We start from the raw sequence: 14,793 nt of genomic DNA, 5'->3' as shown, positions 1-14,793 counted from the left end.
AAGAGGAGAAGGGGACGACAGAGGATGAGATGGCTGGATGGCATCACTGACTCAATGGACGTGAGTCTGAGTGAACTCCAGGAGTTGGTGATGGACAGGGAGGCCTGGAGTGCTGCGATTCATGGGGTCGCGAAGAGTCGGACCCGACTGAGCGACTGATCTGATATGATCTGATCTGATAGCCCATTAAGAATGGGAGAGGGAGAGGGTGGGGAGATTTGGGAGAATAGCATTGAAACATGTATAATATCATGTATGAAACAAGTGGCCAGTCCAGGTTCGATGCACGGTACTGGATGCTTGGGGCTAGTGCACTGGGACGACCCAGAGGGAGGGTAGGGGAGGGAGGAGGGAGGAGGGTTCAGGATGGGGAACGCGGTTATACCTGTGGTGGATTCATTTCGATATTTGGCAAAACTAATACAATATTGTAAAGTTTAAAAATAAAATAAAATTAAAAAAAAATAAAAAATAAAGAATAAAATATTAAAGAAAAAAAAAAAAGAATGTTGTGATAGTTTCAGTTGAACAGGGAAGGGACTCAGCCATACATATACATGTATCCATTCTCCCCCAAATTCCTCTCCCATCCAGGCTACCATATAACCTTGAGCAGAGTTCCCTGTGCTCTATAGTCATCCTTGTTGGTTACCCATTTGAAATACAGCAGCGTGTACCTGTCCATCTCAAACCCCCTACCCATCCCCTCCCCTCATCCTGCCCCCTGGCAACCATAAGTTCATTCTCTAAGTCCGTGAGATAGCAGATGACATTTTTGATGTTGTCACCCTATTGCTTAGCTTTCCTTGAGGGGAAGAGTTCCTAAAGGGGGACGGATGTAGGATTAGATCATCCAAGTGCTCCTTCATTCTCTCAGACACACTGTCGACACACAGCGAGGGTGTGCGTCGAGCCCTGTGTTCTCCCTAATGCCAGGTAAACCCTCACCCCCTGCAGAAGAGCCAGAGAAGGCCCCTCCACCTGCGAATAACATGCTGTACCTTCAACAATGGCGTGTCAGAGGCAGAGCGAGGGACTCGAATGCGAGGAATATGTGGCACATTGCACAGCTTTTGTTGTCTTTTCCATTTCTCTCCCATCTTTATTCTGTACCTGGAAGGAACAACAAAGTCAAAGCACAGCATAGATTTTCATGTTGTTCAAACAATTTTGGGGGATGTACCTAAGTAAGTAAGCAATCAAGTAAATAAGTAAACAGATAGATGTTATTTATTTCAAGGGAAAAGACATTTTCTCAAATGATTTCATGGAATTGGACCTCACCAGACTTCTTAGTTCTGCACGTTTCCCCAATTCTCATCCCTTACTTGTTGTTCCATCACCAAGCAGTGTCTGACTCTTTGCTGTAGCCAGGGACAACAGCACGCTAGGGTTCTGGTCCTTCAGTATCTCCCAGAGTTTGCTCAGACTCATGTCCACTGAGTCGATGATGACATACAAACATCTCTTCCCTTGTCGCCCCCTTCTGCCCTCAATCTTTCCCAGCATCAGGGTCTTTTCCAATGAGTTGGCTCTTCACATTAGATGGCCAAAGTATTGGAGCTTCAGCTTCAGTATCAGTCCTTCCAGTAAATATTCAGGATTGATTTCCTTTAGGATTGACTAGTTTAATCTCCTGGCTATCCAAGGGACTCTCATGAGCCTTCTCCAGCATTACAGTTTGAAAGCATCACTTCTTCGGTTCTCGGCCTTCTTTATGGTCCAGTTCTCATATCTTTACATGAAAAACCATAGCTTTGACTATACAGACCTTTGTCAGCAAAGCGATGTCTCTGCTTTTTAATATGTCGTCTAGGTTTATCATAGCTTTTCTTCCAAGGAGCAAGCGTCTTTTAATTTTGTGCTGCAGTCACCATTGCAGTCATTTTGGAGCCCAAGAAAATAAAATCTGTCACTGATTCCACTTTTTCCCGTCTATTTGCCATGAAGTCATGGGACCCAACCTGAGGGAATAAATCAGAGTCCTTTGTCTTTCTGCTTACTCTGCATTTGGGACAGGTGGGTTGTAAAACCACATCAGGTCTTAACAGTTATTTCTTGATAACTCTAAATAACAGTTATTACTTTATCTGATTCTGCAAGTAATATATATCATTTTTGAAAATTTAAAAATAGAAGAGGAAATACGATCATCCATAATTTAACAGTGCATAACTATTGTTGTCACTTGATTGATTTCATTTTACTATTTTTTCCCCATGTACATCCACTGTGATATTAGAACAGGGAGATCATCCTCTCTCTGTTACGCACCTCCCTGGCACATTTAATAACCTTTGAAAATATGATTTATCATGGCAGTATATATATCTTTACATCATTTTCCATTTCTTGCACATTCAGATTTGCTGTTTTTCCAGCCTTGTACTATTAAAGAAGCTGTTAAATCTGGCCATGTTTCTAACCTGACAAAGATACAGAATGAAGGAGCCACAGCTGCTATGATTAAGTCTCATTTCCTTTCCACACAATTCAGGATTTAGAATCTGAGGTGTGTAGAATAATTTAAAAATTAGCCATCAAGAAAGAATAAACATATTGGAGCAGGGTTGACATGGCAGAGTGGAAATCCCAGCATTTCTCCTCTCTTCTCTCCTTTGCCCTTGCCAACGATGTCTACCTCATCGGTTTACTTGATTACCTGAAATTTTTTAAAAATTCACTTAACTGAAGTATAGTTGATTTACAGTGTTGTGTTGATTTTGGCTATACAGCAGAGTGATTCAGTTGTACGTATATATACATTGCTTTTCACATACTTTTCCATTATGGTTTATTACAGAGTGGTGGGTATAATTCCCTGTGCTATAGAGTAGGACCTTGTGGTTTATCCATTCTATATATAATATGATTAGCTGAGATCTGAAAATAGAATGCTCTCACTTTAGGCCAGTTCTTCCTCTCTCCTCTACCCCATTGTATGCTCACGCACATGTGCATGCAGGAGCACCATAGGACACGCACTTAAGAATTTTAACATGGGAGAAATCTCTGGTTCCAAGTTTACAGAGCTAAGGCTCAGATTTTCCAGAAGAGAAATTGATTAGGGGAATGTCAGTCAGCATCTTTGTGTGTCTTGTTTCCTCAGTATAAACTTATAATTTAAACTATTTTATTCAATATTGCTTTCCTTCCATGTGCTCTCCAGAAACCATCCCAACCAAGATACACTCTTTTAATATTGATGGTGATAGACGCCTACACTCTACCCTGTAATCAAATCATCTCCATATCCCTCCTCCCATTTTCCAGGTCTGTAGAGCAGAACATAAATATTCTTCAAAGCTGGAAAGATTTTTTTTCTTTTCTCAAATAGCATCAGGAAATGACTGACAATCTTTCTTAGGGCAGCATTTCATGTGTGCTTTCCTTGGGCTGTTGCTAAGGAAATCCATCTTACTGAATCAAGTGGTCTGTGCTTGATAAAGTTTGATTAAAATGCTTGCAGAGCTCAGGGAGGAAATATCTACCAAAAAAATTATATCTGAAACCAAAAGACAGATTTGCTTAAAAGAAACTTACCCTGTATTGTAATCTCCCCTCAGTGTAGTTTTCCCGCAAGGTCTCTTTCTTCATGGGGTGGTGGCGGTACAATCCTGTTTGTTGATAAGCTGATATCCAAGCGACATCATGTGATGAAACAAAGAGCTGGGAGATTTGGCTGCTCGCCTTTCCCTGCTTCTAGGCAACATGCAGCTGCACACTTTAATCTTTTATCTTTTTTTCCCCCAAAATTTTATATCTAATTAAGTGTCAACTTCTAATCTACCATATCTGCATTCAGTGCAGACACCAGGGAGAAAAGTACATGGAGACAGAGAGACTGAATATTAAAGGTCAAGAGATCCATCAGAGCAACAGCCCATTATATGTGTATTTCTCAGATTTGGAATCAGTAATCCCCATCCCTGTTGCTCAGAAGGATGAGGGAATAATCCCTAAATACAGATTACAGGCATAAACTTGTGGTGATCTATGGAGTGGTCCCATATGTTAAGATAATGTTCTGTTCTCAGTTTTTGGAGTAGTGTGCTATTCTCCATGTTTGATCTTGACTTGAGGGCGCATGATGAAGAACTTATGGCACAAGATTCTTGCCCACATGGACGTCATCAGCGTGAGCCTCCCATTGTAACCTGACTCATGAGAGCAATCTTATCACTTCCTCTGGGCTAGTGTTATGACTACAGACTACTTTTTTTCAGATTGTCTGCAAAAATGAAGAGTTCCAAGGGAAAATGGAAGAGGAAATAGCAAAAAAGAAAACCACGAATTCAAGACTCTTCAGAGGCTAAAGGGAAGAAAAATATAGAGAGATAAAAGTGATGAATTGTGTAGCTTAAAAGAGAAAAGGCTCAACAAAAACAGTTTGCATTTTCCCACAATAATTTAAGTGCAGACCTTCTGGGGAATAAACATGATACAAGCAAGAGTCTATAAATGCCAGTGAATACCCCCAAACCTCTCAGATTCAGGTCAGAGAGGTGATTCTCGACTGAGAGAGAGAGATCAGTTGTCTGCAGAGTTGACACTGTCTGTTGAGTCTCCCTTGAATGTTTTTCTAGGAAGTGATGAAATGCCTTCTAGGCCTCACCACATCTGCTGACAGTTACACACACACGCAGATTCATACCAACATGCATCACTCCCTGCCAGGTAGGGAAAACAGAGACAGATCTAGGCGTTTCACTGAGAGGGAGCTGAAGATAAGAAATAGAAAAGTTTGGGAATGGCCTGCATGGGAGCAGAATAAGAAAGGCTAGCTAATCCAAAGATTGGCAATTGCACTAAATTGCTACTGTACCTAGAGCTGGTGGTCAAAGGGAGAAATTATTTCAGCCAGAGCCCATGAACACTGGGCCACAAAGGCGGCTTCTGTTGGGCCACTGCTGCCGAAACAGCACCCCAGGACCTGGTACTCACCTGCTAGTCTCGCTTCTATGTTCTTTCTGACACCTTATTACTGTTGCTGTTACCGCTGTCGCTGGCCTGGCTGCTGCCATTGCTAACATGGTCGCTGATGCTGCCGCTGTTACAAGCGCAAGCAGCAGTCATTCCCCTTCTCCTCTCCCCCAGATTTCCATCTCCTGCATCCCAGTGGATGCCAACCGGTGAGGAATTCCAAGATGTATTTTGCAGTCTTCTCACTACTGTGTCAAGGGCTTCCCTGGTATCTCAGATGGTAAGGAACCTGCCTACAGTGCAGAAGACCTGGGTTCAATTTCTGAGATGGGAAGATCCCCTGGAGGAGGGCATGGCAACCCATTCCAGTATTCTTGCCTGCAGAATCCCATGGACAGAGGAGCCTGGCAGGCTACAGTCCAGGGAATCGCAAAGAGTCGGACACGACTGAGTAACTAACATTTTCACTTTCACTGTAGTAAAGAGGAAGGGTAAACGTGTAGAAGGGTAAGCATGAAGCTGAGAGATAAAAGACACCCCTGCATGTGAGAATGCCATCAACAAAAATTTAAGAGGTGCCTCAGGGATCTGTGAAGTCTGGAGAAGGCTGAAGGACTTAGACATGCAGCCGGTGTCTGCCTAATACCACTAAAGTTTGGAATTTTGTAAGAAAAGGCAATAAAAGATAATCACCTAGCTCCATAGATGGTATCGGGGCTTCCCTGGTGACTCAGCAGTAAAGAATCCACTTGCAAAGCAGGAGACTCGGATTCGATCCCTGGGTTGGGAAGATCCCCTGGAGAGAGAAATGGCAACCCACTCCAGTATTTTTGTCTGGGAAATCCCATGGACGGAGGAGCTTGGTGGGCCACAGTCCATGGGGTCACAAAAGATTCAGACACAACTTAGTGACTAAAACAGCAACAGTAGATGGTATTAAAGAATGAGAGATATATTTGGGGACAATAAGAATTACGAATGATAAAAATGTACGGTATCACTTTTGGACAAAGAAAATGTTTTCCCGATGACAGCTAGGCTTTTCAAAGAGAATTTATTAAATTAACTACAAAAAAAAAAAAAAAAGGAGTAGAAACACTCATCTAATTACTGTAGAAAATATCATTTTGACTATTGATGAAGATGCAGACTATTTCATAGATGAAATGTAGATACATCAATGGGGCCCAATGCTTAAGACATTGGTATGTTTAAATTCCATGCTCAGAAGGGTATACATGACCTCATGGGCATTACCAAATGAGAAAAAGCACCCCATGATTGGAATCCACAATGAGATTAAACTGTAATTTAAAGATACAGTCTGCTAGAACAAGAAGCAGAGTCTCATTGTATATCATAGAGATAAGTACTTGCCCAGAAAACTGTGAGCCCAGGAAGAAGTTATGCACTCATATCTTTCTGCTTGAATTTGAGCAAACTCTGAAAGTTGGTGAAGGACAGGGAAGCCTGGCATGCTGCAATCCGTGGGATTGAAAAGAGTCAGAGACGACTGAGTGACTGAACAGCAACAACAATCCTTCTGCTCTAGGATCCTCTTAGCTGAGGAGCTTTCCGTGGGGATAACTGCATTCTCTTGTGGTGGTGGAGCACAGGCTTTAGGCACAGGGGCTTCAGTAGACACAGCACGCAGACTCAGTAATCACCACTCTCGGACTCTAGAGTGTGGGCTTGGTAGTTCTGTACATGAGCTAAGTTGCTTGGAGACACGTGGAATTTTCCTGGACCAGGGATTGAACCCATGTCCCCTGCATAAGCAAGCAGACTCCTATCTACAGTACTACCAGGGAAGTCCCGGAGCCTTCACAGTCTGATGGACTTTCACAAAGAGCTGTCGAGTCCATCAGGCTCTATCCTGTTTGGTAGGGTTTGGCCAGGAGTCTAATTATTCCTCTGTTATCTTCTTCTTCTTTTTTTTTCCTCTCATATCTCTTCACAGAAAATTCCTGTTTCTTCAAGATTCCCCAAACAAAAGTTCTTACACATATATCACATACCCTTAAGGATCACTGGTCTCAAAAGTGAGAAATCTAAGAATCCCAGTTTTAATCCTACTTTATGCACTTAAAAGGAGTGATTAGCAGCAAAGGAAAAGCTCAGTATGTCATATATGTGCCAAGGACTTTGGAAAACAGGTTCCTGAAGTTCAGAAAATAATCTAAAATGGAATATAACTCAAATGCCCAGAGATTTAACTTTGACTCTATAACCTCAAATAACTCTATTTAATAAAAAGGGGCGATGTCAGAAGGCAATAGAACAGGTGCCCTGGGTACTTGCAAGTAATTCTAGATTCAAGGGCAGATTACTTTTTAAAACTGTAAAAATTTACAAAAAAGTCTTTTTCACTGGAGATTAGCTCTAGTCCTCTGAAAACAGATCCTATGGTATAACTAATTCTAGAGCCAGGACTCAAACCCATGGTTACCTGAAGTCTATGATTTCTCCCCTTAGACTCTGGAACTAAAAGGGAATTTAAGCAACAGACCGTTGCTGTAATAGAAAATTACCCCTCTTATGGAGCCATTATATGCACACAAAATTCATGCATCTTGATGATTTCTGTCACTGGGGTATGTTTCATTTCCATCCAGAATACTGCTTAGTTGAGCAAGGGAGGCTTTAGTTTCACAAAGACTCATGGTCATAATTCTGGAGTAGATGGCTCTTATTATACCAAGTCACTGACCTTCTGACAAGGCTCCTGGGAAGGCTTTGTGCAAGCAAGTGTCTAACAGGCCATTCCCATCAGTCCATAAATTTCCCAGGCATTTCCCAATTCACAGAAACTGTGGGTGTAAAGCTTAGGTCCTTACCCATGAAAACACTCTCTGCATGTATTCTGATTTTTTTTTTTTAAGTGAACTGAATAAAAATACCATCTACCACTTGACAGTGACTTAGTGGAGCAACTTATTTATTGAGATATAACTGACATAATTTAGATTCAGTATTTGTATATTTTGGAAAATAATCACAACAATAAGTCTAGTTAATATCCATCCTTGTAAATATTTATAAACATTTAAAAGATCAATACTGACAGCTATGTCTTGAACAGTCATTTCTTTTTCTGTTGTTAGTAGGGATAGAGTTCTGGGGCTTTTAGATGTTGTAGACCTGGTATTCCTGAAATTGACAAGGTGCCTTGTAAAATTCTCATGGGCAGATAAGTACCAAACTTGAAACTGGTTAAACATTAATGCTAGAGGTGCCAATTAAAGGGTCAGTGACAACCTGGATAGGATTTTGGCGGCATGCTCTGATCTGTTCCACAGTTTTACCAAGGTCTTGTATGGAGACATAGTAGGCAAGCTTATTAAGTTTTCAGATGACAAAGATTTAGTTTTCAAATGACAGAAATCAAGGTGGGATGAAGAACACAGTGGATGGCAGAATCGGGACACAAAAAGATCTTGACAAGTTAATGTGTGGATTGACTTTAAGATGATGAAATGGAATAACAATGAAAGTTATATTCTGCATCAGTTTCATTTCTAGTTGGAAGAATACAGGAGTGAAATTTGGAGTTTAGTAGCAGTTTAAGCATAGGAAAGTATTGCAGAATGAGGCTGCTAGGGAGATTGTGGGCTCCATCAATAAAGCCTCATAAAATATTTGAAGGGCTCACATGTAAAAAAAATCTGGTTTTATTGAGGTATAATTGACATACATCTGTAAAAATGGTTTGACTCAGGTATATTAGGAAACAGTTCTGCAGTAAGTTTTGTTAGCATCGTCATCTCACATAAATATAATAAAAAGAGAAAGCAAAAACAAAATTTTTTTTTCTTGTGTTGAGATCTTTTAGGGTTTATTCTCTTATCACCTTTCACGTGTACCATAGAGCAGTGTTACCAGTAGTCATCACGCTGTATGTCTCTAGTATTTCTTTACCTTGTAACAGGAAGTTGGTACCTCGGGACCACCTTTCTCCAGTCCCCCGACCCACACCCCCAGCCTCTAGTACACAAATCTGATCTCTTTTTCTATGCATTTGGTTGGTATTTTCTGTTACTGTGTTTTCGCTTTGTTTTCAGATTCCACATATAAGTGAGGTTATATACAGTACTTGTCTTTCTCTATCTGATTTCACTGAATGTAATACTGTTGAAGTCCATTCATTCTGTCTCAAATGGCAGTTTCTTTGTACTTTTATGGCTGAATAATATTCCATTGCATATATATGTGTGTGTGTGTATATATAAATATACACGCCATATATATATATATACAGCAACTTCTTTATCTATTCTGCCAATGAACGCGTGGATTGTGTTCATGTCTTGGCTATTATATATAATGCTTCAGTGATCATGGGAGTGCAGATAGCTTTTTAAGTTAGCATTTTTGTTTCCTTTGGATTAATACCCAGAAGTGGAACTGCTGGATCATACGGTAGCTCTATTTTTAATTTTTGAAGGCCCTCCATACCGCTTTCCATTGTGGCTGCTAAGGAGAAAGGAGATCATGATCGCCCTTGGAAGATGGCCGAACCAGAAAGTAACTTCTACAACACGTGGACTATTTCACTGTGGAGAGTAGGTATATGCTGAACATGAAGGACGTTTCTCTGAGGAAAATGAAGCGTTGTACCCATCAGTGTGGTTATAGGGAATATGGTTCTCTAGGGGGGTGTCCTAAATGCTTGGGTATCAGATGAATTAGCCGGTAACGCTGGCTGTATGAGCTACCCAACTCACAATCAGTACCAGTGTGTGCTCAGTCATGTCCAATTCTTTGTGACCCCACAGACTGTAACCCACCAGGCTCCTCTCAGACATGAATGCTGGAGCGGGTTGCCATTTCCTCCTCCAGGGGATCTTTTACCTAGGGATTGAACCCGTTTCTCTTGTGTTCCCTGCATTGGCAGACGGATTCTTTACCACTGAGCCACCAAACTCACAAATAGCAACATAATGCATGACATCCATTCACAAACCAGGAATCATTCTGGGAACTGTCAAATATGTTAGCTTATGTTACAAAAGCTAGAAGTCTTAGAGTTAAGTATCACTCAGGATACATTCAACTGCAGGTAACAGAGATGCCCAATAAATCATAGTATAAACAAACAAGGATTTATTCTTGTTACTTTGGGAGAAGTGAACCAAGATGGCTGGTGGTACTGGTTTAGGAATTCTAGGCTGGTGTCTGTGGTCTCTGGGCCTTCCCCTTGTGGCCATAAGCTGCCTACTTCAATCAGAGTCGAGATGTGGCACTGAGGAGAAGGTTGATCTTCCTGCACCTTTTTCTTGTCAGAGAAGAAAACTCCTTCTCAGAAGCTTCTCTGCTAATCTTGCCTAATACCACGTAAGTCAGGTGTTATCTATCAGTCAGCTGCTTCAATTACTGCTGAACAAACAACCAAATATCATCTCAGTGACACACAGTAACACACGCTTACTGCTCTCTCATCAACCAGGGCAGCTGTTGTATGAATCTCCCTTGTGAGGCTCAGGCTATCCATGACGGATCCCTCCATGGCAGACGCTCCTGAGAGGCAAGCCTTGGCTTGGAATTGGCGCATTCTTCCTTCTGCCGCGTTCCAAGTCCAATATCACTGAGTCAGGAAAGGATACTTTTCTTGGAGGTCATGGAGCAGGAGTGAATATTTGATGAAAGGTTACGTGATCTGCCACAAAATGTCTGGATTTAGGCAAACTCCTAGACCATGGGCTGAGATTACCTTCCCGGAAGCTGAAAGATATATATCCAGTCTTCAGTATGTATGGAGGGCTGCTATCCAGAAAGAAAAAATGTAAGTGGTTTTTATCAATAGATAGGTAAGAAACCATGTCAACTGTGTCTGCCACAAAAGAGAGGCTTTGATACAGAAGGAATTTTTATAGTTCTATCCATAATTTAAACTATCAAAGTATTCAGAGGTAGTGTTTAAACAGATAATTGTCTTTTTCTGCTTCACACTTCCAGGGATGGGGAAGAAGATGAGGAAGGAAACTCATTTATTACATGTCTAATATACACCAAAAACAGTGCTAGGAATTTAAGATAGACTATTTTATTTATTCTTCCTAATGCTTTGAGATAAATATTATTTACATAGTTTATGGAGGAAAAAAAATGAAGCTTTGAGAAGTAACTTAACAATTTATATATATCATGCAAGGGGGAGTGAGGATTTATGCCCAGATTTGTCTGGCACTAAGGCTATAAAGTTTTTCTATTATAGTGTGTTGTCTTTTCTACATTTTGTTCAATTTGTTTAGAGCTATCTCTAGAATATTCTGTGTGGCATCTCATAGAGGAAACTTAATTATCCTCAAACAAGATAGTTCTTTATATGTGTAAAATCAATAATTCTGTCTCTCTAAAGTCATTGCCTCTCCAGGTTAAAAAATAGTTCCTTCAATAATTCCTTTTATTATATGTGTAAGCCCTGTAATAGTCCCATTTTTCAGAAGGCCCCTAGGCAGTCAGAGGTGGAAGAAAAACTCTTAACCAAAACAGTCAGGACTCAGGGCTCCCTGGCTAATCACAGGAAGGCAATTGAAATAAAACAATCATCTAAAAATGATACATGTCTTAAACACCTATAGGCTGTGTGCTGTGCCCAGTTAGCCCTCTCTGACTCTTTGCGACACTATGGACTGTAGCCCGCCAGGCTCCTCGGTCCATGCGGTTCTCTAGGCAAGAATACTGGAGTGGGTTGCCATGCCCTCCTCCAGGGGATCTTCCTGACCCTGGAATTTAACCCATGCCTCCTGCATTGCAGGCAGATTCTTTACCGCTGAGCCACCGGGGAAGCCCTAAACGTATATATTCTTAAATTTAAAATATATAAGTCCACATTATAACTTTCTGTGGTAGAGCCAAGGCCCTTTATTTTAATACAAGCAGCAATTCTTGGTGGGGGCACTAAAACTCTTATGTTTATTATAAGGAGCATTCGAAACTGTGCAAGGAGGGCTCTTCAATGGTCACAATGACTGAGGGCCACCATAGCATTCAGTGCAGAGGTCCGCAATTGCCGGGATCTCTTGCCTGATTATCTGAGGTGATGTAATAATAATAGAAATTAAGTGCACACAAAATGTAATGCACTTGAATCATCCTGAAATCATCCTCCCACCCCCAGGTCTGTGGAGAATTTATCTTCTACAAAACTGGTCCCTCACACCAAAAAGGTTGGGGACTGCTAGTGGATGTGGATCAGAGATGCTGAATGTCTCATGCTGTGTAATCCTGCAAAAGACAACATCTTACCTAAGATGTCAGTAAGACTCCTATTGAGAAGATTTGGGTCATTTAGCTGATGGACTTGTATGTTAACTCAAATAAAGCAAGCTCCTAATAAATTATCTATGATTTCCAATCTTGTTTCTTTAAACTTGAGGGAGTTCTTAGAAGACATTTGTGAAGAATATGGGATACAGAATCCTCCTACTTTTTTTTTTAACATTGCCCCTTGTCTTACCCATATCTAACCAGGCAGCACATTTTTTTTTTTTTTTGGTGGCTCATTTATTAATGCTTTCTAAGCATTCTACTTAGTTGTTGTAAAATCAATATCTGTAATACTTCATAAAAGCATGCAATGAGATCGCAATTAACAAATGCAATACTCAACAGACTTGAGAACTGAGGACACCATTTGTTAATCAGGAGATCCCACAAAAATAAAACTGGTTCAGAGAACTCCCATTAAAATATGTTTATTGGAATTGCTAACAAAGGCCTAAGGGAAGTTCCTTGCAGCCCAAGTTGCAGATGTAGTAGACAGAAATCTTATTTTACCGTTGAATGTCCCATCAAGTCTGTTGCTTATTTTCATTCTTTCTCACTTTAGCAGCACAGTTCAGTTCAGTCGCTCATTTGTGTCTGACTCTTTGTGACCCCATGGACTGCAGCATGCCAGGCCTCCCTGTCCATCACCAACACCCAGTGCTTGCTCAGACTCATGTCCATAGAGTTGGTGATGCCATCCAACCATCTCATCCTCTGTTGACCCCTTCTCCTCCTGCCTTCAGTCTTTCCCAGGTTCCCAGTCTTTTCCAGTGAGTCAGTTCTTTGCATCAGGTGGCCAAATTATTGGAGTTTCAGCCTCAGCATCAGTCCTTCCAATGAATATCCAAGACTGATTTCCTTGAGGATGGACTGGTTGGATCTCCTTGCAATCCAAGGAACTCTCAAGAGTCTTCTCCAACACCACAGTTCAAAAGCATCAATTATTCTGTGCTCATCTTTCTTTATGGTCCAACTCTCATATCCATACATGACTACTGGTAAAACCATAGCTTTGACTAGATGGACCTTTGTTGGCAAAGTAATGTCTCTGCTTTTTAATATGCTGTCTAGGTTGGTCATAACTTTCCTTCCAAGGAGCAAGTGTGTTTTAATTTCATGGCTACAGTCACTGTCTCCAGTGTTTGGAGCCCAAGATAATAGTCTGTCACAGTTTCCATTGTTTCCCCATCTATTTGCCATGAAGTGATGGGACCAGATGCCATGATCTTAGTTTTTTGAATGGTGAGTTTTAAGCCAGCTTTTTCACTCTCCTCTTTCACTTTCATCAAGAGACTCTCCTGCTTTTCTCTCCTTTGTTTTGATCTCTTAACCCTTTGTCAGTTATGCAATATGCACCCCAAAGAAGGGTAGCTTCATGAGACACAGCTTTATTATCTTTACTCTTGTAGGTAACAAGGAAGAGCTTTTCACACTCACATGCCCACCCCACCATTGCTGCACGTGGATCTAGTGATCCAGTTCTGTCCAAAGAGCTCACCTTGGTGAAGCTGTCCTGGAAATCTTTTATGATGTTGCCCCTCATAGTTGTTCCTCTGTCTTCTCCCTAGCACTCTGATCCTTAACTGCTGGCAGGATCATCAAAACTGTGGCCTCCCACTCCTTCTGATGTTGGAGATTAGACCTACTGGGCATCATCTTCAGCTCCTCCAAAGCCCACAGGCAGTACCGCCTTCTCTAGTTTGGTGGTTTGTCCAGGTGTGTTCTGGGCTCCCTAGTTATTCTGAGATCAATTTAAGCCCAGAGATTAACATCTCTGATACCTGAGTCAGGAAAAACTGTGTTGGCAGGATGGTTCCACAGTATTCTACCTGTGTCACCTTGGACAGGTTCCCTAACCTTTCAAAGTTTTAGCTTCTGCATTTATAATCTGTTTCAATAGATGCTATGTACTCGGGTTCTTCTGACCACTAAATGAGATAAAGCAGCTTGAGATACAGCAAGTGTCTGATCTATGACCAACCTGCATAGTGCTTCAGCTGTCAAACACGAGTCTACGAACCTTACATGTGTCATCCTATTTCATCCTCGCATCAACCCCACGGGCTAAGTGCTATAGTCCCACTGAACAGATGAGGTTTAACAGAGGCACCAGAGGCCTAACAGCTCAAAGTTATGTGGTTATTAGTAATCATCCCAGGATTTAAACGCGGGCCGGCTGACTCCAGAGTTGGTCCTGTTGACTGCTATGCTATGCTGACTCTCCATGACTAACTCTGACCGTGGGTGTTAGTGCATAACCTTGAGAGACAAACCTGGAAAAAGACTGACACTCCCGTCTCTGCATGAATTCATCCTGCTTTCTTTTGTCACCAGCATGGGCTCCGCTTTCTCCTTTCCTGCACAGAAGATAAATTTCCATCCTCTTCCCTCTGCCTTGCTTGTGATGCCCTGCTCCCTCCTTCATCTCTACCTTGCTAGGAACTTCCTCTGTCACTCCATGCCTCTAATTTAGCTTTAGCACCTGGCAAAAGTAGGGAAAACCACTAGACCATTCAGGTATGACCTAAATCAAATCCCTTATGATTATACAGTGAAAGGGAGAAATAGATTTAAGGGATTCGATCTGATAGACAGAGTGCC

The 14,793-nt window shown here is 41.4% G+C and overlaps 1 protein-coding gene across 1 annotated transcript in view; it reads right to left on the bottom strand.

Annotated features, from left to right (window-relative positions):
* Nucleotides 1-3,950, bottom strand: part of FAM216B (family with sequence similarity 216, member B) — a 10,167-nt gene extending 6,217 nt beyond the window's left edge. Inside the window, exons 1-2 of the mRNA XM_010854599.1 lie at nt 3,544-3,950; nt 1,002-1,113 (exon numbers count right to left, since the gene is read on the bottom strand). Of these exons, the coding sequence (XP_010852901.1) occupies nt 1,002-1,100 (99 nt within the window). The 5' untranslated portion in view covers nt 1,101-1,113; nt 3,544-3,950. The remainder of the gene's footprint in view (nt 1-1,001; nt 1,114-3,543) is intronic.
* Nucleotides 3,951-14,793: the final 10,843 nt, after the last annotated feature.

The sequence above is a fragment of the Bison bison genome, unplaced genomic scaffold, assembly GCF_000754665.1.
Source record: "Bison bison bison isolate TAMUID 2011002044 unplaced genomic scaffold, Bison_UMD1.0 scf7180017864345, whole genome shotgun sequence".
In the NCBI taxonomy this organism is placed as follows: domain Eukaryota; kingdom Metazoa; phylum Chordata; class Mammalia; order Artiodactyla; family Bovidae; genus Bison; species Bison bison.
This window is presented reverse-complemented; position numbering and strand designations above follow the sequence as displayed.